General features: G+C 45.2%; 1 protein-coding gene across 1 annotated transcript in view; it reads right to left on the reverse strand.

The window, feature by feature from the left end:
* USP46 (ubiquitin specific peptidase 46) overlaps positions 1-18,418 on the reverse strand; it is a 62,542-nt gene extending 44,124 nt beyond the window's left edge. Inside the window, 1 exon segment of the mRNA XM_030880519.3 lies at positions 18,198-18,418. Coding sequence (XP_030736379.1) covers positions 18,198-18,233 — 36 coding nt within the window. The 5' untranslated portion in view covers positions 18,234-18,418.
* Between the last annotated feature and the right edge of the window lie 6,294 nt (positions 18,419-24,712).

The raw sequence follows: 24,712 nt of genomic DNA on the forward strand, positions 1-24,712 counted from the left end.
AAATGTATAAGATGGGTATAGAAAGGCATTTCTTTTAAAGCAATTTTAAATGCAGTTTATAGGAAAACATGTTAGAATGCCTTCCTTCTGGGGAGGGGGGAAGAAGACAGATTCTTGCCCAGGAGGATATAATCAGAATGATGGCAATGAGAGTATCACCTCACACCGGTCAGGATGGCCATCATCAAAAAATCTACCAACAATAAATGCTGGAGAGGGTGTGAAGAAAAGGGAACCCTCTTGCACTGTTGGTGGGAATGTAAATTGATACAGCCACTTTGGAGAAGAGTATGGAGGTTCCTTAAAAAACTAAAAGTAGAACTACCATATGACCCAGCCATCCCACTACTGGGCATATATCCTGAGAAAACCATAATTCAAAAAGAGTCATGTACCACAATGTTCATTGCAGCACTATTTACAACAGCCAGGACATGGAAGCAACCTAAGTGTCCACTGACAGATGAATGGATAAAGAAGATGTGGCACATACATACAATGGAATATTACTCAGCCATAAAAAGAAACGAAATTGAGTTATTTGTAGTGAGGTGGATGGACCTAGAGTCTGTCATACAGAGTGAAGGAATTCAGAAAGAGAAAAACAAATACCGTATGCTAACACATATATATGGAATCTAAAAAAAAAAAAAAAAGGTTCTGATGAACCTAGGGGTGGGACAGGAATAAAGACGCAGATGTAGAGAATGGACCGGAGGACACGGGGAGGGGGAAGGGTAGGCTGGGACGAAGTGAGAGAGTAGCAATGACATATATACACTATCAAATGTAAAATAGATAGCTAGTGGGAAGCAGCTGCATCGCATAGGGAGATCAGCTCCCTGCTTTGTGACCACCTAGAGGGGTGGGATAGGGAGGGTGGGAGGGAGACACAAGAGGGAGGAGATATGGGGATATATGCCTACATATAGCTGATTCACTTTGTTATACAGCAGAAACTAAGACAACATTGTAAAGCAATTATACTCCAATGAAGGTGTTAAAAAAAAAGAAAACCAATGAGAACACTGTATAATATGCAGGAGCCTAAACCAAAAACAGAGACCAGGAAGGGGTCTTGGAGATCAGCTCCATTCCACAGATGAAAAAAACCAAGGCCCAGAAACATAAACCTCCTCCCCCAGTTCTGCATCCTAAGGCAGGCAGGATCTCTTTCAAGTCTGTACAAAGTGGAGAAAGGCCCGAAATAACATGTAAGGATTTCTAAGTACACAGAGAAACAGTCACTGATTATAAACCATGAATTAAAATATACGACAGGAGAGGTGAATATTGTTGCTAAAACTACAGTTTTAAGTCTATATTCAAAAACGGCTATTTCACTTATCAAGTACGTTTTCAAAGTACAAAAGTACATAGAGGACTAATTCTCAGAAGCTCTAGTATTCCCAGACTTCTGATGACAAAAGGTCATTCCTAGAGCCTTAAGGAGAAAGTGAAGCAAAAATGAAGTGATGCAGCTCAAGATTTCAGGATGAGTCAGAAGCACTTGCCAGAATTCAAGGATGGTTAAGGAGGAATTAGTCACTGGCTTCCACATAATGAGTAATAATAACAGACATCACAAAAATAACACTTACTGTGTCCAGTCACTGCTCTGAGGACTTGATGTATATTTTACTCATTTTAATCCTCACAATAATGCTGTGAGGTGGATGTCCTTATTGTCTCCATTTTAAAGATAGGAAAACTAAAAAAAAAAAAAAAGGGCTTCCCTGGTGGCACAGTGGTTGGGAGTCTGCCTGCCGATGCAGGGGACGCGGGTTCGTGCCCCGGTCCGGGAAGATCCCACATGCCGCGGGGCGGCTGGGCCCGTGAGCCATGGCCGCTGAGCCTGCGCGTCCGGAGCCCGTGCTCCGCAACGGGAGAGGCCACAACAGTGAGAGGCCCGCATACCGCAAAAAAAAGAAAAAAAGAAAAAAGATGTAAAGATAGGAAAACTGAGGCACAGAGAGGGTAAGTAACTTTATCCAAGTTCACACAGCTAATAAGTACTGGAACTAGGTTTGAACTCACACCATCTGACTCCAGAGTGTATGCTCCCAAGCACTACACAATATTGACTCTCAAGGTGGCAGGGTCCCCTCAGAGTCCCAGAATTGCAGGAATGAAAAACCGAGGAAACAGAAGGGGTCACAGAGTTATACAGGTAAACCCCTGCCTCTGAGGCACCATTCAAAATATTCTAGAATGAGGAGCACAGGTGTCCTTCTCTGTAAAATCACCACAGAACACTGCAACCTGTTTAAGAGAATATAAAATTGAGGTTGAAAATCAGGAGAAACTTGAGATGTAGTCAAGAGGAAATAGGTTTTTTTTTCAAAATGGTTTCGGGCTGTGGGTTTTTATCTAGCCAAATAGGAAAAGAAAATAATATTGTTTAAAATAGGAGTAAGTGAAAACAAAATCAAAAAGCAGAAATGAGTTCTAAGAAGTAAACCATTTTACACCTAATACTAGAAAAATGTGCACTCTCACATCCCTAACTTCTAAATTTTTGGATACTGACAATAGAAGAAAAAAGAAAAGAACAGAAAGAGAAAGGACCCACCAGAAGTATGCAGAACAAAATGTGTTAATATATTAATACAGCTCATCTCTCAGTGTTGGGATTATTTGGGAGGGGTGAGTTGGGAGAAGTAGTATGAATTATGTATCAGGGAAAAAACCGCCATTATTTTCTTATCCAAAGAAACTGGCAAAGCATCTGTTGTGCCTCTACAGAGACAGAAATGCAGATTGTGATTCTGAGCCTCTTGGCTCAGAACTAGTGTGGCCAGTTCTCTGGCCCCTCAGAGCTGTCCCCTCTTTCCCCCCATCTCCTACTCAGCATTTGCCTTCAATGTCACTTCTCCACAGCTACCTTCCCTGACCCTTCCCTCTCTCAGAATCCTGTGTGTCTCTTCATACAACTAATCACAATTTGTAATAACTTACTTATTTGTGACTATTTAACACCTGTCTTCCCACTGGACCACAGGTTGGCAAATGACAGTCCATGGGCCAAATGTGGCCCACCAACTGTTTTTGTAAATAAAGTTTTATTGGAACACAGCTGCGATCACTCATTTACTTATGGTAGCTACTTTCACAGTACGACAGCAGAGTTGTGTAGCTGCGACAGAGATATCATGGCCCACAAAGCCTAAAATATTTACCATTGAGCCCTTTACCAACAAGCTTGTCAACCCCTACACTAGACCATAAACTCTATGAGGACAGGGTTGTGACTGACTGGTCTCCTAGGACCATGCAGAACATCTGGCATACAAAAGCACTTACTAAATTTGCTGACTAAATAAACTTGGTAAACAGGGTAAGCAGTATGTGCCACTCGTTGTTCAGAGAACCTCACGTCTCTGTATTCATCGACTCCACTGTCCGCCAACCGAGGCAGTCCCACTTACTGTCCCCATGCCACTCATGCAAGAACAGAGGGAACCTGCTCGGGCTCACTCAGCCAGTAAAGGCAGCGCCAGGACTCAACCCCAGGCCATTCAGGTCCAGAGCCTGAGCTCCTGACCACAAGTCAGAGAAGATGGTCTTCTCATTCATCCTTTTAGTAATTCCTTAGCTGCAGACGTAGAGACTGGGCAGAGGGCCGCAGCTTCTGAGAGTGTCCTCTTTGGCTGCTGGCCATCACACATCACCTAACCACGGGCGGGCAATACCCAGAGGGGCTGTGGATGCCGCCCGTCCTGCTCAGAGAGCACACACATCACCTGATCCCATCCAGCAACACTGATGCTCTCCCTCCAGAGAAGTCACACACTCAGACTCACTATCCCCATTTCATAAGTGAGGGAAATGAAGTTGATGGAGGTTAAGTAACTGGCCAAGGTCAAGTGTTAGTATGAGGCAGAGGTCAGCTGTGAACCCACAATCTTAATACCATCACGACTCCAACTCCTGGCTCAACAATGCTCCTCTGCCCCGCTCCAGGCTTCCACAGGAAGGCAGTTAAAGGGCATTTTCATTCTGCGCCAGGATAGCACGTCATTTCCATGCCTTATACGATACTGGGGAGAGAGAAACAACTCTGGAAAAAACCTCGTGACTTCACTGAATGATGTAACGCAGAAGCAAAAATGTCTGCAGCTGAAGAAAGATGACCCTGGGATACATAATGATCCGAAGTCATCATAGGAAGGACAGTAAACAGCAGCTAGAGCCTCTGGCTTGTAAAACAACTCTCTTTGTGGCTCGACACAGCATAACAAAGTCCTCAGGCAGAGATGACATTTCAACTCAAAAGGAGAGGGGCTTCCCTGGTGGCGCAGTGGTTGAGAGTCCGCCTGTCGATGCAGGGGACACGGGTTCGTGCCCCGGTCCGGGAAGATCCCACATGCCATGGTGCGGCTGGGCCCGTGAGCCATGGCCGCTGAGCCTGCGTGTCCGGGAGCCTATGCTCCCCAACGGGAGAGGCCACAACAGTGAGAGGCCCGCGTACCACAAAAAAAAAAAAAAAAGGAGAACAAAGAGCTGGGTCTGTCTTCTAGCAGAAGGTGGAGGAGGAAGTATTTACCCCAGTCCCTGACTTCAGTGACCTGGAACCAAGAACCTCACTCCCAACCCAGTGTTCTGCACAGGCACCAAGCTGCCTCCTCGACGATGAGGTCTCTTAAGCTCCTACTTTACCCAAAGGTACCCTTCTCATCGTTTCCCTGAAAGGCAGCATTGGTGTCACAGGATCCTGGCAAAGCCCCAGGTCAAAGAGGCCAAGTCCTCAAATTTAACTAACAGGGTGATTTCAAGTACTTCCCTCATCCCCCTCTGTAGTTCGAGCTCAAGGTCTTCATCAGTGAAAAACCAGGACAGCAGTATCCCCACCTCACAGTGTGGAATCCCTGCCCTTGCATCGGTACTGCACTAACAGAGATATTTTAGTCTAATGTACTGAAACCACCCTGTAATGTATTGATTATGAAACAAAATATAAAATTCTGTGCTCTCTTCTCCCCTCCCCAGACAGGATGGCAAGCGGAGAAAAGAGAGGTAGCAGGAGGTCTTCACAGCGGTACTGCTCAAAGCATTATTGCTCTGCCCGGGAGCAAAGTTCAGAAACTGAAAACATGTACAATGAATGGACCAGGTGAGTTTGCACCTGTAGAGTTTGGTAATAAAACAACTGGACCCGGTGTTTTAAGCAACTTTGAGGTTTCTATTCCATTTTGCAATTAATGTTCTATTGTATTTTACAAAAGTATTAGTCTGTGACAGATTGAAAATAAAAATAAAACTGGTCCTTCCCTACAGACTTTGAAAATAATTGCCAACAGCAAAACAGTTAAATGAAATTGAGCTTGTTTTCTGAAATGTGTGAAGAGCTGCTCAAGCTCACTTCTAATATGATAAATGCAAACTAAAAATATACCGAGACACCATTTTCTCCCCCCACTGGCAAAGATAAAAAAGCTTTTGGAGAGCACCCGACTTTGGCAAGGCTGCGGGCTATGAGAGTCACACATATTGAGAGTGGAGGGCAATCTGGCAGTTACAGATGCATCGAAGTTACAAATGCAGATCCATTTCTAGGAAGTCAGCTGACAAGATACACCCCAAAGTATGCAAAACGATGTAGGGACAAAGTTGTTCCCTGCAGCCTTGTTTGTAAAAAACCGAAGACTGGAACACTACCTTCAAGCCCATCAGTTGGGGGCTAGTTAAGTGAATTCAATATGTTCAGGCAACTGAATACTCTGCGGCCATAAAAAAAGAATGAGGATGCTCTGTACTTACTAGCACAGACCCAACCCCAAGACACAAAAAGCAAAGGGCAGATCAAGACTGTTCAGTATATGCTACAAGCACTGTTTGTGTTTTTAAAAACTAGGAGAGAAATATAAACATTCTTGCTTGGGTATGCATAAGATACCTCTGAAGAGAAGCAGAAGAAACAGCAAATACTGCTGGATGCCAGAGACAAGAATTGGATGGTGGGTGTAATTGCAACATACATCCTTTTGTACAATCTAAAATTTCTACCATGTAACTCATATTCACCTTTTCAAAAACTTTCTTTAAAAATTCTTTTAAAAAAGGAAGAAACTGAGCTTAGTCGCCTCACGTGTTTTTGTTAGGAATACCTAAGTGTACACCAGATAACACAAGAGGGTATGTTTATGCTTATCAGATGACTGAAAATCGTTTACCACATGATGTGCCCTCATTACCAGGAAAGGAAAAACACAGTATCCTGACTGATGATTACAGAAGCTTTGCCACACACCCTCAGTGCTGCGCCTTCCAACATCTCAGTCGGAAATCACAGCTTCTTCCTCCTTTTGTCCGCTCCACGCACTTCCCCTCCCCGGGCTTGTCTCAGATTGGAAGCCACGGTGAGCTTACAACATGCTGGCTCACCTTCTCAGCACTGCTCACCAGGAGGAATGGCTCTCATACAGACCCAGAGACCTAAACTCACCTGCCCAAAGCCACAAAAGTGACAAAGTGGCAGGATCGAGATTGGAACCCGGGACCTCGGATCCCGAGATCGGGGCTCTTTCCACTACAGCCTTTGGACTCCTTTGCTAGTGGGAAGGAGGGGGCTCTAGAAGAAAACTGCAATAAAATGGCCAGGCACCGGGCTAAGCGCTAGACACAAATGATTCCACTTACGCCCCACAATGCCCCAGGGAGGGAAGTTCTCTCATCACCCACGTGCCATGGATGAGCAGCAGAGTCTCTGAGAGGGTGGATGATGGCCAGCTCTCACATCCAACCAACCGGATCCCATCCACAGGCTGACCTGCCTCGGGGGGGAAGCTCACCAGCCTGCCATCCGCAAACCAGTTTAACAGGGCTCCTCCAAGAGCCAGTTAGGCGAACCACCATAAAGAACCTCTTATCTGAGCTGATGTCTCCTGAACTACAGACCATGAATGCCCAAGGGAGGGGAGATAATCTTAGGTGGCACGAATATGAACATTTTTAACTTTAGCAACTACGCTTTTGATATGTATTTAAAAGGCACATAACCAGCTCATCAAACCCATTACCTCACAGATGTCATAGCACAGAATGAGGCCAAATTAAAAGAAGCTGAGCAGACTTAAGGACAACTACTAAATAAATAAGTTCAGGTGGTTCTGAGATATAATGAAAAGCGTGGAGGACAACAAACTGACACTTGAGAATCACTGGTCTAACGAAGTGGATGCAGTCCATGGCTTTTCTCTAGAGGAAGAGAAGCTTGGGAATACCCCAGCACACAATACACACGAGTTCTAAACGTCACTTTACTTGTATTTATTTTATTTTCATCCGCCCTCCACTCTCCACACCAGCCGGCCTCTCTCAGATGGATGAGGCAGGACCCCAGTTACCAAAGCATCCTGAAAACTTGTACCTAAATGACAGTGTCCTGTGGTGGCTTAACCTTGGGTTGACCACAGGCCTAGTTTGCCCTGAATAGCTCTGATTACACCTATAGATCAATGAGTATCAAATAATTAGTTTGAGCGTGCCCCCTCTCACTTTAAGTGTCTGACCTGGGGAAGAAATTGGAGAGCTGACTCGGAGAGATGTGACCTCATTCTAGCCCTTCACACTCAAGAAACAGTGAGAAGGGACACCCACTTCCTCAGCACCCGCAGTCAGAACCGCACCATCTGATGAATTTTGCCTCTGCTCTTGCCCAACCTCCTTCCCCAATCCTATTTTTCCCAAAATGCCCACTAAATGTAGATGGCAGGTCAAGATGAAAGGATCCCATTGGCTCCTGCAATACCAACAGCTCTGTGCTTTGAACAAACTGAAGGAAAATGTTCATTCGCTAAAAGAGAATTATGAAAAAGTAATATGCGTGAGGGCATCACAGCTCACAAAACGCTTCCGCAGGCAAGATATCCTTTGATTCTCAAAAAAAAAGCAGTGAGGAGGCTATTTCATCATGCCATTTTGTGTTGTAAAGAGATGGGGAAACAGGCCCTGAGATTTACCAAGCAGGATTTTAAACCCCAAACTGCTCCACTTTAGAGCTGTATGGAAAAAAGAAATTGTTTTCCTTTTCTCCCTAGGGTCTTAAGTGTGCTCCCCAAACCAGGAGCATCTGGTCACGAGAGAGGATGCTAGAAAGGCAAAATCTCAGCCCCACTCCTAACCTACTGAATCAGAATCTGCATTTTAACGAGATCCCCAGGTAACTCCTGCAGACAAGACAATTTGAGGAGGGATTTCCCTGGCGGTCCAATAGTTATGACTCCATGCTTCCACTGCAGGGGGCACGGGTTTGATCCCTGGCCAGGGAACTAAGATCCCGCATGCTGCACGGCATGACAGGGGAAAAAAATAAATAAATAAAAAAGACAAGACAATTTGAGGAGCACTGCTTTACTGCAAAGCAATCCTTCCATTCTCCCATGCTGCATCTCTTCATTCATTTATCCAATAATTATTTACTGTGAATCTACCACACTGTGCTGAATGCTGGGAAATCCCCAGTGAATAAGATAAACGTAGCTCCTGCCCTCATGGGGTTGCCAGTCTAACACCTTTGAAAAAAGGTTGGTTTTTTTCAACCTTGGGTGCTGATCAGAATCAAGGGTGGCACTTAAGGAAAAAATGCAGGTGCCTAAAACCCACTCCAGACCTACCTACACCTCCATACAGTCAGAAACTGAGGCTGAAGCCCTAGATGCTGCTTCTCAGACAAGCTCCAATTCATGCAACCACTGTGGAGAACAATTTGACAATACCTAGGGAAGCTGCGGGCGAGCATATCCTAAGAGCAGCATTTCCACTTCCAGGACTATATCCTGGAGAAATGGAGGCATGTGTGCAAAGAAGACAGGAACAAGAACATTCACTGCAGCACTGTTTCCAGACAGAATATTCTGGAAACTATCCAACTGTCCCTAAATAAGGGAATCAATAGGTAAACCATTGTGAAGTCAAAAAATACTGTTAAAGAGCCCTTAGAATGAATAAAGAGAAAATAAATAGATGTATATGTGCCAACATATTCTCGAATATAATTGTTGAGTGAAAAAAGATAGTCACAAAGGCTATACAGTTGTACACACACAGATATACTGCTTACGGATTCAAAAACAGAAGTATAAAGACATGCATGGTAAACACATACCATCTTCAGGAAAATGGTCAGTTCTAGGAGGAGGGGATAGGAAAGAGATAGGGGTGGTTAGTGGTTTTTTTAAGGTAGCATATCTAAAAAATGATCTTAACCAAATATGATTAATGTATAAGTCCGTTAAATCTGAAGGGTTGGCGTTCGGGTATATAACATATATTAAATTACATTCTTTTTTTCCATACTTTTTTGGGTGCTAATGTTTTGTGATTTAACTTCTTTAAAATTACTTTCAAAAGCTTCACAGGGGATGTGATATATAGCCAGGGTTGGGAATCCCTGTTATAGGAACATAAAGCAATAAAACTCTACTATTTAATATCAGGAAATACATCTACAGAATGGCAACGATCTATAGCTCTTGAAGTTAAATTACTACCTTAAATAATTTTATATAGATTTTAAAAAAACCTTTCACATGGCAGATAATTTCTATAGGCTATATATTTTTTTTAGGAGGCCAAGGTTATTACCCAAGGAAAGCAACATTTCTCAAACTGTGATCCTTAGCTCACCTGCAACAGAAGGAAGCGGGAGTGAGTAGAGGAGGGAATATTTATTAAAATGCAGATTCCAGGTTTCCTGCCTTAGACCTACGTAATCAAAATCTCTGAGGGCAGAAGCCCAGAGGCTGAATTTTTAATAAAAGAATGCACCTGTGGGCACAATTCTTTCGTACACCGAAGAACCACTCAAGTATATTCTTTAAGTTAATGTTACTCATATTTTTAAAACCATACGTGTCTGCGTTCAATAAGGTGACATTCATCATACTCTGAAAATTAAAATAAAGCACAGGGAATGTTTTCTAAATACTTGAGATCATAATTCCACAAGTACATTCAAGCAGATCCCGATAAAAACTGGTTTCCTGCACAGTGTATCTAACCTGAAGGACAAAGAAATGTATTTCAGGAAGAACACTAACTTCACGTTGCCCTTCTAACAGAACTTCAAAAAGCAACTGGGTGAACAAAGCTCCACAGGTCCAGCCCTGCTGCTGTTCTCACCGGCAGAGGCCCCAGACACGATTTTCACCAAAGCCAAATTCGATTAAACAGGGCATGAACGATGTAACTTGAACTGAGGCCTGGCTAGCACAGTAAAAGATCCCACATTTCCTCTCAACACTCAAGACTATCTTCTCCATTCTAGTCTATAATCCTTTTGCTACATTTTCCCCACCTTGTTATCATGTCCTCAGCCTCTATCTTCCATTCCATCCTTATCTTGCTTGACTTTTTCTTTGGTCTCCCTGATGCTCCCCTTCATTTTCCTTTTCCCTACGTGCAGACAAAACCAACACCGCAATCCTGACTTTCAAGCCCTAGAAAACTGCTCTCGAGCCCCTGGATTCGAGCCCCTGGATTTAAAACAACCCAGGGCTTCCCTGGGGGTGCAGTGGTTAAGAATCCACCTGCCAATGCAGGGGTTTGAGCCCTGGGCCGGGAAGATCCCACATGCTATGGAGCATCTAAGCCCGTGTGCCACAACTACTGAGCCCGAGCACCACAGCTACTGAAGCCAGCACACCTAGAGCCTGTGCTCCGCAACAAGGGAAGCCGCCGCAATGAGAAGCCCGTGCACCACAACGAAAAGTAGCCCCCGCTCTCAGCAACTAGAGAAAGCCCGCGCGCAGCAACAAGGACCCAACACAGCCAAAAATAAATAAATAAAAATTTAAAAAATAATAATAATAAAACAACCCAGCACAGGGACTTCTCTCGAGGTCCAGTGGTTAGGACTCGGCGTTCCCACCGCCAGGAGCCCAGGTTCAATCCCTGGTCAGGGAACTAAGATCCCACAAGCCGTGTGGTGCGGCTGAAAAAAAAAAAGAGAAAAAAAAAAAAAAAACAGCACAAAGGGTGGTGGGGGGGGATAAATTAGGAGTTTGGGGTTAACATATACACACTACTGTATATAAAATAGATCACCAAGAAGGACCTACTGTGTAGCACAGGGAACTCTACTCAATATCTTATAACAACCTATAATGGAAAAGAATCTAAAAAACAATATATATATATGTGTGTATAACTGAATCATTTTGCTGTACACCTGAAATTGACACAACATTGTAAATCAACTATACCTCAATAAAAAGTTTTTTTTTTAATAAAATTAAAAAATAAAAACAACCCAGCAGGGACGAAGGGAGAGAGTGGCATGGACATATATAACACTACCAAATGTAAAACAGATAGCTAGTGGGAAGCAGCCGCACAGCACAGGGAGATCAGCTGGGTGCTTTGTGACCACCTAGAGGGGTGGGATAGGGAGGGTGGGAGGGAGACGCAAGAGGGAGGAGATATGGGGGTATATGCCTACATATAGCTGATTCACTTTGTTATACAGCATAAACTAACACACCATTGTAAAGCAATTATACTTCAATAAAGGTGTTAAAAAAAATTAATAATAAAAGAAAGAAAAAAACAACCCAGCAGGGCTTCCCTGGTGGCGCAGTGGTTGAGAGTCTGCCTGCCAATGCAGGGGACACGGGTTCGAGCCCTGGTCCAGGAAGATCCCACATGCCGTGGACCAACTAGGCCCGTGAGCCACAACTACTGAGCCTGCGCGTCCAGAGCCTGTGCTCCGCAACAAGAGAGGCTGCGACAGTGAGAGGCCCGCGCACCGCGATGAAGAGTGGCCCCCGCTCGCCGCAACTAGAGAAAGCCCTCGCACAGAAACGAAGATGCAACACAGCAAAAATAAATTAATTAATTAATAAACTCCAACCCCCAACATCTTCTTAAAAAAAAAAAAAAACCCAGCAAAATAAACACATGAAAAGATGTTCAGCCTCACTAGAAAACAAGAAATTGCAAATTTTAAACCACAAAGATATCATTTCACACCCATCAGACTGGCAAAACATTAAGTCTAACAATACTGAGTGTCTGCAAGCATGTGGAGCAACTGAAACTCCCAAACCTGCTGGCTGGAATGCAAATTGGAGAGAAATAAGGCAATATATTAGAGTCAAAGATGCCCATTTCCTTTGACCCAGCCATTTCCCTTCTAGGTATGCACCACAGAGAAACTCTAAACAGATGCACAGGGAGACAGGTTCAAAACTGTCATGGCACACACACACAAAATTCTAATGCAACAATAAAATGAATTAATATACTGTAGCACATTCATGTGATGGAATATTATACAGCAGCTAAAATAACCTAGAATTACATGTATTTGCATGGATAAACCTCAAAATCATTACTTAAACAAAAGCAAACAAATTGTTCAGCATTACAAACATGAGGAAGCAAAACTCAAATCTGGTTTAGGAAGACCTACATATCTAGTAAAGGTATAAAAACGTGATAAACACCAAATTCAGAAGAGCGGTCATTGTCTGGTGGGAAGGGCATGAGATGGGGAAAGGTTCACTTGTATTTGTAATATTTTATTTCTTCACAGGATGGAAGATACTGGGTGTTCACTCTTACCAGTCTCCGTATTTTTCTGTAGGCCTGAAATTTATCACCACCTAGAAAAAGGGTCCCAAGTCTGAGCTACTTGAGAGCATTTGGGGGTTCTGAGAGTGGAATCAGAACTTGACGGGGACTTCCCTGGTGGTCCGGTGGCTGAGACTCCGCACTCCCAACGCAGGGGGCCCGGCTTCGATCCCTGATCAGGAAGCTCGATCCCGCGTGCCGCAACCAATACCAGGCACAGCCAAATAAATACTTTTTTTTTAAAAAAAAAGAATTTGATGGGCAGGAGGAAGGTTGAACCTACAAATGGAAAGCTCAGAGAACCAACAGGGTTCCCCTCTCGCTCTTCAAACTACCCATGGCAAATAATCATTCTCAGAATCGTGGTAAAATTCCATGTAGAGGACTTACGACATCCCCAAAATTCGAAGCCACAATCCCAGAACAGAAATATTCCAAAAAGCCTTTAGTGCCGGGGTTGGTTGCTGACACAGAATTTATTTGCCTCAAGAAACGTTTCTGCTGGTTCATTTTGGGGTGGCCTATTCTCGTAAAAGATCAGCAAGGCCTTTCAAACCCTTAGACTAGCATTTGGTTCCACCACAAGTGAAGGTTTATTGTAAGAAGTTACATTAAAATACTTAGGCCAGAAAAGTTAACTAGACTAAAAGACACCATTTTTTTACATCTCTCCCAATCGATTTGCTTTGGGCTGGCTCCGTGGGTAGGCCAGAGATAAAACCACCAAGAGATACCTTTCTGATGATACCACAGAATTAAATACCATCATAAAACCTCAACTCATTCAAACTAACTAAACAGACTGGGGCAGGGGGGAGAGGGAGGGGGAAGATGTGAACTAGACAATCTTCTCTTAATTGCTCAAGAGAATCAAAACTGAAAATTACTTTCAGTTACAACCCAAACACACCAAAATTCCACATTAATGAAAAATAAATAAATAGGTTTTATTGTTTGGGTGAACTGGAACACACATAGTTGATATCCAGAAAATGGTATCACATTAATTCTAACTAAATATTGTCATTCAGCTTTGTTTTCCCTTACGATTCCAAGAAAAACAAAGAAGAATCTGTAGACCTAATTGTCAGGTCCTAACCCAACACAAACTCCTCCATATTAGATCTGAGAGGCCAGAAGAACAGAGTTTTTCTTTAAACATTAACCCATGCCACCTCAGGCTGCAATTTCTAAATCTGACAAGCATCAGTGGAGACGCTCACACATGACCTTAACCTCTCCGAGCTGACATATTAAACTCAACTTACGATTTCCAATGATCTTTGACGACGGGAAGGAGTAACAGTAATAGAGGAAGAAGCAAGTTATCTCTTCCAAATTTTGAGATTTACATATTTTTAAATAACTTTAAAAATTTTTTTCAACTATTCTCAAAACACTTGCCTCAAATAAGTAACTGACTTACCAACATAAAGTGATCTCTATAAAAATCCTCTAGCGTTGTTACAAATGTTTACTAATTTTACTTCCCCTTCATATCAAGGTGACTTCATCTATGTACAAGAATTCAAATCTGGCACACACAGTGGTGTCCAATAATATCCTGGGGTTGTTCAATGAATGCTGAAATGGTAATATCTGGCAAATTCAATACAGTTTTAAACAAAGTAGTTAGCCACTCAAGTCAAGACTCCAGAAACTACTACTCGCTAAGAAGTTTCTGACAACCAAAAAAATATATATCAGTTTTACAAGCTGAGGAAAAAAACTAAGGTCCCAAGAAATACAACAATTTGTCCAGAGGCACCATTAGACTCAGGCTTAGCTGGAGAGACACTCAATGGCACAGATTCCAGTTCTAAGTTACGCTGACCATAACCATGTCCTCATACCAAATAAAAAAAATAGTCAAACTTGAGTCAAATGCAAATTATATTACAGAAACATCCTGCTGTGTTCATCAGTCCACTGAATCGCTTCTGAGATTTTGTTCAACCTTTAACCCTGTGGATACCACACTGCATTGAAATTGTTTCATCTTTACCAATGTTTTACCCACAAGATAAGAAACCACTGAGCTCCTTGGGGACAGGGACTCACCTCATTCAATTAAGTACCTGCACATAATATGTGCCAACACTAACATAAAGGTCCTCAACAGATGGCCATTTTCAGGAACAAAATGTAATCTATTTGACACACAGCATTTCTTCCATGGCACAACTTACAGCGCTATTAACAAGTGAAATTAAGTTTTGATGATTTAGGCCAATTTGCATCAGTACCAGTCACATTTCTAGAGGGCACAGTGGGTTTCTCCTAACAAATGCTTCCTCTTCAGAAAATTCCTCAGGCTCTTCAAACAGAAAATCTACCCCCAAAAAACCTTCCATTTGTAGGGCCATAAAAATATGTAGGAAGTTAAATCCATTGGTCTGGACAAAAGTCACAAGATTATCAACAAGGAACATTTCCTTATGCTTGGTAGCGGCTAGTACATTTTAAAAATTACAACACACCAGCCAAACAAGCTTTACTATCTCTGAACCAGACACGCTGTGTGGCTAAGCTGACAAGCCCTAAGCAAGTTGATCAAGAATCACTATGGCAGGAATTCACACGAAGTGAAATTAAAACAAATGGGAACTCGCATTAAACTGCCAATGGAATGTAAAACTTCAGTGGGGTAGGGGACAAGTGGGGGGATGTGAATATTTTCCACAACCCCTGTATCTAAAACTGGCACAAGAAGTGTGGGGAAAAGAGAAGGTGTTTATTTTTCAATCACACAAAGGATTTGCTACAAGGTTTTTCCTGCTCTGCTGGGTCCTTTCTCATCCGCTGGATGAAACAAATCCACTTCTCAATGCTAGGTCGGTTTGTACAAGTCTTACCTAGAAGGATGATATCTTTTAACACTCTTTCTGGACACACATCAGCCTGTTTAAAATAAGCCAAATGACCTGCTTAAAAAAAAAAAAACCTGCCACTCGTTCTAACTACGACTCAGACCAGCTGGGACCAAATGGAGTTGGGAGTGGGAAGGATCAGTAAGAGCCCCAGAGAGAAATGAAACAGTGAGGAGAGACCCATAGAAAACCTACCTGGAAACAATGCATCATCAAGTGAAGAATCTAAAGAGAAGTCCAATGAAAAACGTATGTTTGATCAAGTGAAAAGACAGCAGTCTCCTCATCAGGGAGCCTCCTCTGTGGGAAGCAAGACTAGGAGGGGCCACGATGACCTGAGCAGCCTTTTATAAGGGGCGGAGTTAAGGATTCCCGTCCCAGCCTCCCTATACTGCAGTCAGCTTGGTTTGCATAAATGAACATGTGGGTTATCTTAGTGGCTGCTTCCATCAGATACAAGAAGACATCAAACCCATTGTCCTTTAAACCACTGAAGATGACATAATAACGAGAAAGATGATGTTGATAACAACTAACACTCAATGAGTACTTGCTACATACTAGGCTCAGTAACTCATTTAATACAACAGTTCCATGAGGTAGGAACCATTATCATCCCCTTCTTATAGATAAGGAAAGTAGTACAGAGAGCAACTTGTTCAAGGACGAAAAGCTAGTATGTTAGAAGCAGGTCACTGAACCCAGGAAGTCTGACTTTAGAGCCCAAGCTCTTCATATCACTTACTCCAGGCACAGTGTCCATATAGAAACTAGAAACGTAAGACTCCCTAGTTATGAATTATTGGTTCCTCACCTCACCTGGGTGATGACCCTAAATTTGGGGCCTTTTTAGGGACTCCATATGAGATGCCAACTTTCCAGACACAGTGCTAGCCCGCTCCTCTCATGTCCTCCCTGCAGCTTGCCTCCCTGGCCAAGTTTCACTGGAAACAGGTTGTGACATTCTACTCAGGTGTGCCACCAAGAAGCCCCAACTGCACTGAGGGCCAAAAAAAAAAAAAAAAAAAGCAGGGGACTGACTTCATCTTGGGACGTGCTAGCTCTCAAGTTTCCAGCCTGCTTCAATACAGAGAGGTGTCGCCACACACAAGCAGGACAGGAACACCACCAAGAGCTTCACTGCCCTGTAAGCCCGAGGCCACCCCAGCAGGCACGAAAGAGAGTATTGGAGATGCTCTGGTTTCAGAGCTCCCCTCAGGAGCTGGTCTTAGCAGACAGAGAGATGGAGAGGAAAGGCATCATCTTTTCACTGCACCAAGCGACATTAATGCCACTCGACAGGAAGGAGCAGAAGACCTGTCTCTGTGTGGAGAAGGAAGGAAGAGAGGAAATGTAAACGTGCCAGGAGCCACTCACCACATCTGGTCCTGCACCAGTACCTTTGCAGCTATCACTCTGGGAAGGCCCAGCAACTGCTCTGCCGACCACAGCGGTAGCCGCGTCCAACGGTGCTGAAAACTGAAGCCAGCACCAGTGGGTCTTGGTTCCACCCCTGAGCTAACACATGGCTCCCTAATGCTCCTTTCCCATGTGTTAATCTTGCAACAGAATGTGGGACAGAAGATTTATAAAGCTGGGTGATGGGGGAAGGGCAGCCAGATCGCCTTACTCCCAGGCTTCTCAATCAAGCCTCCTCAGATTCCCTTTAGTGGCCTGTATTATTAGCTTCAAGGGAGGTTCCCCCAAACTGGCATTAAAAGAGCATGTGTTCCACTCAGCTGGGGGGAGGGGAGACTTGATGCGGGGCGGGGGAACCCTGGAGAGCTAAGGCAAAGCACACACTCTCTCATCCTGCACAGGAAGGCAATGCCTTACTCCAGGGGGCGAGCTGTGCTCTCCAAGGCTCTGACAAGTAGAGGTACCAGCAGGATGCACCCTGGGGACCCAAGGGCTGGAGGCTGTTCCCGCAGAAAATGAAAACGAAGGGAAAGCAATGGGAGAAACCCAAGTTAAAGTGATCACCACGTCATGGACCCAGTCCAAACTGGAGCCCAGCAAGGTCCCCTTGCGGTGTCCACGCCCACCAGTCCGCGCTTAGGTCTACAGTGGATCAGGCAGGATAATCCTGGAGACCAATTCCACGCCCCCAGCCGGCCCCACCCTTAGGGCCTCTAATTGTTACTGCCTTATAACCTTGTCCCCCTTTCACAGATGGGAAAACTGAGGCATCCAAAGCAAATGCCATGCTTTCCTAAACCAGGTAGAAGTTCACTTCCCTAACCACAATTTTGCACTTTTTTACAGCTCTATCACATTTCAGATTTCACCAGATACACCTACTGCCTCTGCAAAGTGAATCTTAAATACAGTTTAAGGAGTGAACTAAAAAATGAGATGAGGGCGGTCAGGGAGTCCAGCAGGGCTTATCTGTGGCAAGGACAGGATGGGTGCCCCCCCCCACCAGCTTCTCCTCCAACCCGGTCCCCCGGGACGTCCGGGTTCTGCCTCCCCCCCAAGACGCTTCCACCGCAACCCGAGGGCGGAGGCGCAGCGGCTCGGCCCGGGGACCGGCAAGCGGGGTCCCCGGTCCCGGGGCCGAGAAGGGGACGCGGGGCTCGGGGCCGCGACCGGCCCGCCCTGCCCCGTGGCCGGGAACTTCTGGCGGCGCCGCGCCGCCCCCGCCGCCCCCACCCCCACCGGCCGCCGGGCGGGCGTGCGACTCGGGTTTCCCTTTCTTCGCCTCGCCGCGCCTGGGGCGCGACCCCCGAGGCGGCGGCGGTGGCGGCCACTCACCATATTACAGATGGAGGCGATGTTTCGGACAGTCATTAGTCTAAAGGTTACAGCGATCCCGCACCGCCATCTTTATAAGGTGAAAACAGAACCGGCCATGGTGAAGCGCTCGCGGGGAGGCCGGGCGCGGCGGCGGCGGCGGCGGGGAGGCGGCCTGGGGTCCGGCTTTCAGTTTGGCTGGGAGAGGGAGGCCGGGAGGGAGGAGAGGAGGAGGGGAGGGCGGGGAAGGCGGGAGGCGGGAGGGAGAGCGGAGGGGCGGGGAGTGGCGGAGCGAGGGAGCCTGGGCCGCGGCCGGCGGCGCCGGGAGGAGGGGCGGTCCGAGCGCCGCGTGCAGCCCGCGCCCCGAGCGCTCCCGCCGCGCGCCCGGCCTCGACCCAACCCCGACCCGGCCCCGGCCCGGGTCCCCGCGGCTCCTCCTCCCTCCTCCGCCCGCCCGCGACCCCGGCCACCCCGGCTCGGCCTTTTTTCTTTTTCTCTTCTGATGTCCTGCTTCACTCTGAACGGGTTGGAATGCGCGGCCAGGCCTTCGCTCGCGCGGCTGCCGCAGGTCCCCCGCGCGGACCCCGACGCGTCGGCGGCCTCCTCCGGCCCGCGGCACCGCCCGGGAAGCAGGGACCACGCCCGCGTGGGGTGTCGGCCGGCGGAAAGGGCTGCCCTCGGGCCGGGGAAGCGGGGCACGTCGCCGGGGACAGGGGGCCGCTTTCGATCATTTGTTCTTCTTTCCTGCCGCGCGGCCCCCAGCAGCCCCGGGTTTTTATGTTTGGGCGAGTGGAGGAGGCAAGGGGTAGGGGTGACTACATCCAACTTTTCGTTTCTCCCCGGGGCTCCAGCCAAATGGCACCCGCGGGGACCCAAGAAATAAATGGGGTCAGGACACGGGAGTGTCCAGAGCCCTGGACAGTGCGGGCCGGCTGCCTGATCGAGGGCGCCGGGAGGGGACAGGAATCTGGGTCTGAGGGGAAGCCAGCCACGGCGCGCTCGGCCAGTTTGTGACATTAGCAGGTACAAAGGGAAAGTCTCGGTTCTGGACAAGGACTAGGGACGGTCCAAGGAGCGATTTGAATCTAGAAAGAACGAAAACCAAACTTTTCCGCGTCTTCTAGAAATACCTACCTCTCATGCGGGCACCCAACCTCTTTAGGTTTTGAGAAGGGTCATTGTATCGGCTTATACACATTTCCTGCATAAAAGGTCGTGGGTTTTGACTCAAAGCGCGAATCCACACCATTTAGCAGATATGTTCCTGTGAAGTGGAGGAGCCCATTTCCGAAGGTGTGAAACAATTCTCATACAAGGTTGCAATTCAGTGCTTTCAACAGAGAAGTTGTACAAGCGCAACGCATGATAATTCTTAAACCAATATATTTAATGACAAATCGAATTAGAGGAGAAGTTAATATAATTGAAGATAGCTTTTATCTAACCAAGAGGAACGTACTGGGAAAATAGCACGCTTCCTGTCCGCCATTATCTATTTAGTGTTAGGCATTGTAAGATTTGAGAACCATCGATTGCTAACATCCCTAGGACCTGGGATGGAAATAAGACAAACAACAGCGACTCAAGTTTCCTTGGGGTCATCTTGGCTCTGTATACTTAATGGATTTAAGGAATAAATTCCTGCTTATGTTGAGTCATTCTGCCTACATCTTATTTCCAAACAGATCCTGAGGATGATGAGAGCTCGCTTTAATTTTTTGCCATTGTCACTCATGATGCTCTTTACATTCATAATCTTCAGGCACCAACATAATCATCAGGTAATAGATGCTATTATAATCGCCTTTTGTAGATCAGTAAAATAAGGCTTAGGGTATCAAGTATCCTACCTCAATCATGTTCACCAAATGTTACAACTGAAGTTAGTGTGCTAATCTGGCTAAGCACCTTAAAGAGAGGAGAAGGCAGCAAAACAGACACCTGGAAAGGTTTAAATACTTGAGGAAAGTCATAAAACAAGTTCAGGAGCAACCTCAAGGCTAAAACTCAGGCCTTGGGACTCAATTTCACAGACATTCCACTATGAAGGCATTAATCCAAAACCTTAAATGATATGGAAATTTTATACCATAATAGAGTTCAGTATTTCTGCCAACATTGGCATAATGGATGGCAAAGTCCACAGGATTGAAAATGCCATTGACATAATGAAAACTGAACATCACTCGATTACTGAATGCTACGTTAGCAAGGCATCCTTTGCATGCCTTTTAACAGCCTAAAGCCCAAAACTGAAGTGTTCAATATAGACAAACATCCAGATTGAAACTCAGGCAGTGAATTACAAACACAGCAAATCAATTTAACACAGCAGATCTTGTCAGACTCATGAATAATTAAATATATTTTTACACCACTACAAGGTTGGTATTCACAGATCTAAATTGGAAAAGGCATCAGTTGAAGAAGAATAATTGTAACCTCAGCCTTGTTCCGGGAGGAAACATTACTTGGAGGTGGTAAGAGGTAAAATGATGAAAATGTTGACAAGCTAATGAGAGAACTTTGAGGAAAAGTGTTCCACACATAGGGGCCAGCTGGTATAAAAGTATAGAGTTAAAACTGGGAAAAGTGGGCAAATGGAGAGACGGAACATAGGCTAGCACTAAACAGATGAAGGCACATGATCCAGGCCTGACCAATGAGAGCACCTCGTGGCCCAGCCACAATGACTGGTTCAGCTAGGAGGATGTAATATAAACTGAGCCAATGAGAGTTGGCCCTGGGTCTTTGGGGAAAGAAGTGCTCCCCTTCCTGAGTTTGCTGAGCTGATATGATAAAATCTAGAGCTGCCATCTTTCCACTTGCTGAGAATGAAGAAAAATAAAGCTGAGAAATGTAAAAGAGATCCTAACGACATCATTTATCCTGTGGCTGCCAGATCTGTATCCTGGACTCTTCAGCAACTCAAGGTGGTAAAGTCCTTGTTTTCTCTGGTAGTTCAAATTGAGTGTCTGCTGCTCACAACTGAGACAATTCTAATACACCATTGTCTCCCTATGTCCAAAATTCATCAGGTTCATTCTGAATTCATGGTGTTTCCTTTTCCTCTCTTCTCTACCCACTCCATAGATTTTTCCAGGTCTTCCTCCTCTAGATCTGCCTCCTCTGTGATGCTTCCCACCACCACCAATGAACTATATCCAGGTGTTTCCATGCTCACCCTTCTGTCATTACCAGTTTTGTGTCAGTGCCCCCTCCTGCTTCCCCTCTTTGCTTAGTTAACACCACTCAGCCTTCAGATGACTTGAGACAAGATGGGATGCCTTTGTCGTATGTTCTTACAGCACCATCAGTCTTCCCTTCACGGACCTTATATTTGTGAATATGCTTATGCCATCTAGCACACAGCATGGAGGCAGTAGATTGGGTGGTTAAAAAAACGAATCCTGGATCCAGACTCTCTGGAATAGGTGTATGATCTTGGGCAAGTGTCTTAACTTCTCTATGTGGAAATTTCTGTATCCATAAGAAGAGGCCCCTTCATAGAGTGTTACTATATAGAGTACAAAAAATATGCCTGACATGCACTAACCACTACATAAGTGACACTGCTATCATTATTGTGCATGTGATCGATTGATTAATGTGTGCTTCCCAACCCTCGTTAGATGTGAAGTGAGAGAGAGGTCTGTTTTTGCTCACCATTTTACACCTAAGAAGGACACGGTGCCTTGTCTGTAAGAGCAGCCAAGGAATCAGATATTAAATATTTGGACAGTTGCCTCTCTCCAAGTGGCCTGGAAGCTCCTGGAGGGAAGGAACCTTGTCTTGTGCATTAAAAAAAATCTCATTCGGTCTCAGGCACTGTGCCTGGCACATTCGTTCCTTTCCTTTTTTTCCTCATTGCCAAATAGGTTATTGCAGCTCATGTGAGATGCAAGTGCTAGTAAACATTTGGCTGTCTCAGGGGAAAACATTTTCCTGACTGTACTTTAAAACCAAACTGGTTTCTGAGGATTATATTTCAACTCTGTGAGGAACTTTATGACAGCCTTTTCCCTTTTTCATCATGTATCAAACAAATCCTGAAGACATGCTTTGGGCCAGATGCTTGCTGTGTGAGGCGCCGGTGGTCCGAGGATAAGAGAAGGCAGTCACAGCACTCGTACTGCTCAATTTCCAATGTGAAACTGTTTATGAATGTCTTCACTACTTTTTGCACGCACTTAGTGTAAAATAAGGATAAGCTAACTTTGGAGTGAGTTCCTACAACGGGGAAACTGCATCTAAAATCATGCGTGTATTTATGCGTGGTTAAGATTCCCTAAGTCTTTGAAACAATTGGCTTATTTTGAAGTGCCGATTGAAATGCCATTGAAGGACTCAAGCTAGGTTGGAACATGATTCGATTTCTATTTAATACATTTTGATTAACTGAAAGAAGAGATGACTGTAGCTGGCTACTGTGTGGGGAAAGACGGTTGAAGGAGAGCAAAAGGGCTCTAGGGGAGGCCAGTTAGAAATCTGTGGAGAGGGAGTCCCAGAGCTGCTGGGAGCCTGGGTTTAGGTAAGGAATAGCAGTGGAAAGGGGAGAAGCAGATAGATCAAAGACATTTTTTTGGAGGTAGTTAGCTGAATTTGGTGATTTACTGGGATGAGGGACAAGGATAAGTCAAAGATGAGACCCAAGTTTCTGACTAGAATGAAAAGGAATGTCATTTTTTATAATAGGGAATGCTGGAGGAGAAGGTGCAGGTGTAGGTGGTTGAGAAGTGAACTTGGTTTCAGAGGTGTTGAGTTGGAGATAACCATGAAACACCTGAAAAGTTATATCAGGTACCACTGGGGCTCAGAAGAGATGTCTGGACTGGAGATGAACCTAAAGGTAATTAATATATAGAAGATAACAGAGGACATGTGGTTATGGATGAAATTGCCTAGGAAGAGTTTTGCCAAGGAGGTTTTCTTTTTTTATGAATTTATTTATTTATTTTTGGCTGCATTGGGTCTTCCTAGAACACAGGCTCAGTAGTTGTGGCGTGCAGGCTTACTTGCTCCGCAGCAGGTGGGATCTTCCCAGACCAGGGCTCAAACCTGTGTCCCCTGCGTTGGCAGGCGGATTCTCAGCCACTGCACCACCAGGGAAGTCCTGCCAAGGAGTTTTTTTTGTGTGTGTGTGGTACGCAGGCCTCTCACTGTTGTGGCTTCTCCCGTTGTGGAGCACAGGCTCCGGACGCGCAGGCTCAGCGGCCATGGCTCACAGGCCTAGCCGCTCCGCGGCATGTGGGATCTTCCCGGACTGGGGCACGAACCCGCGTCCCCTGCATCGGCAGGCGGACTCTCAACCACTGCGCCACCAGGGAAGCCCTGCCAAGGAGCTTTGACTGAGAATAGATAAAGGGATAGTCAGAAAGAGCTCCCCCATGCAAGATCAGACGGAGGAAGAGCAGCCAAAGAAAACTAACACAGTGCTGCTAACGTGGTAGAAGAAAAGCAAACAAACATGCAACATCGCAAACTCCAGAGTATTTTAAGATGGGAGGAGGTAGTCGAAAGTATCAAATACAGCTAAGAGATCAAAGAAGATGATTAATAATAGTAACAATGTTCAATTCTTGACCAAAACTTTAACGTGCATTTAATCCTTCTGACAGCCCTATGAGGAAGGCATATATATAATCCTCATTTTAGAGAAAACTGAAGCTCAGAGAGTTTAAGTAACTTGCCCAGATTCATTTAAGCATTATTTCACCAGAACCTATTACTCAAAAGTTCTTTGAATTCTATCAAAGGCAGTTTGCATGGAACAGTTAGGATATTGGATATTATATAATCCATATTGGAATGGATTCATAAATAAGAGGGAGGTGAGAAAACGGACTAAAGGTGTTCGGCTTTCAAGGGAAGAAGAGATAGGGAACTAGACCATTGAAGAGCTCAAAATTACCTTCATGGACTGGGTCTCTGCCTTGTTTGCAAGCGCCTCCTTTAAATCAAATATTTACATCACTCTCCATGCTTCCAGGCCTGCAGCCTCACCCTCCGATGATTATTCTTCCTTCTATTTCAAGTCCACTCACTCCTCAAAACTCCGTTCAAAGCTCACTTCCAGAGGAAGACTTCCCAGTTTCACCTTTCTTGGTAGGTTTTTATCAGAGGTCACTTTTGACGTTTCTTTAAGATTTTTTTTTTTTTTTTTTTGATGTGGACCATTTTTAAAGTCCTTATTGAATTTGTTACAACTTTGCTCCTGTTCCAAGCCTTGGCTTCCTGGCTGCAAGGCATGTGGGATTCCAGCTCCCCGGCCAGGGAGCAAACCCACACCCCCCCCCCCCCCCCCCGCATTGGAAGGCAAAGTCTCACTCACTGGACTGCCAGGGAAGTCCCTTGATGTTTCTTTAGAAACCTGAAATGGCTGGCACAATGCTAGGTGCACACAGGCGTTTCTCAGATAACTGACAGGTTAATTCTTTACCTACAACACTTGGCTCACTTAATCAGAACCATCTTACTCACCACACTGCTTTCCTGGTGGTTTTCTCTTTCCTCCAAGTTCTGATCTGAATTATATA

The sequence above is a fragment of the Globicephala melas genome, chromosome 5 (genome assembly GCF_963455315.2).
Source record: "Globicephala melas chromosome 5, mGloMel1.2, whole genome shotgun sequence".
In the NCBI taxonomy this organism is placed as follows: domain Eukaryota; kingdom Metazoa; phylum Chordata; class Mammalia; order Artiodactyla; family Delphinidae; genus Globicephala; species Globicephala melas.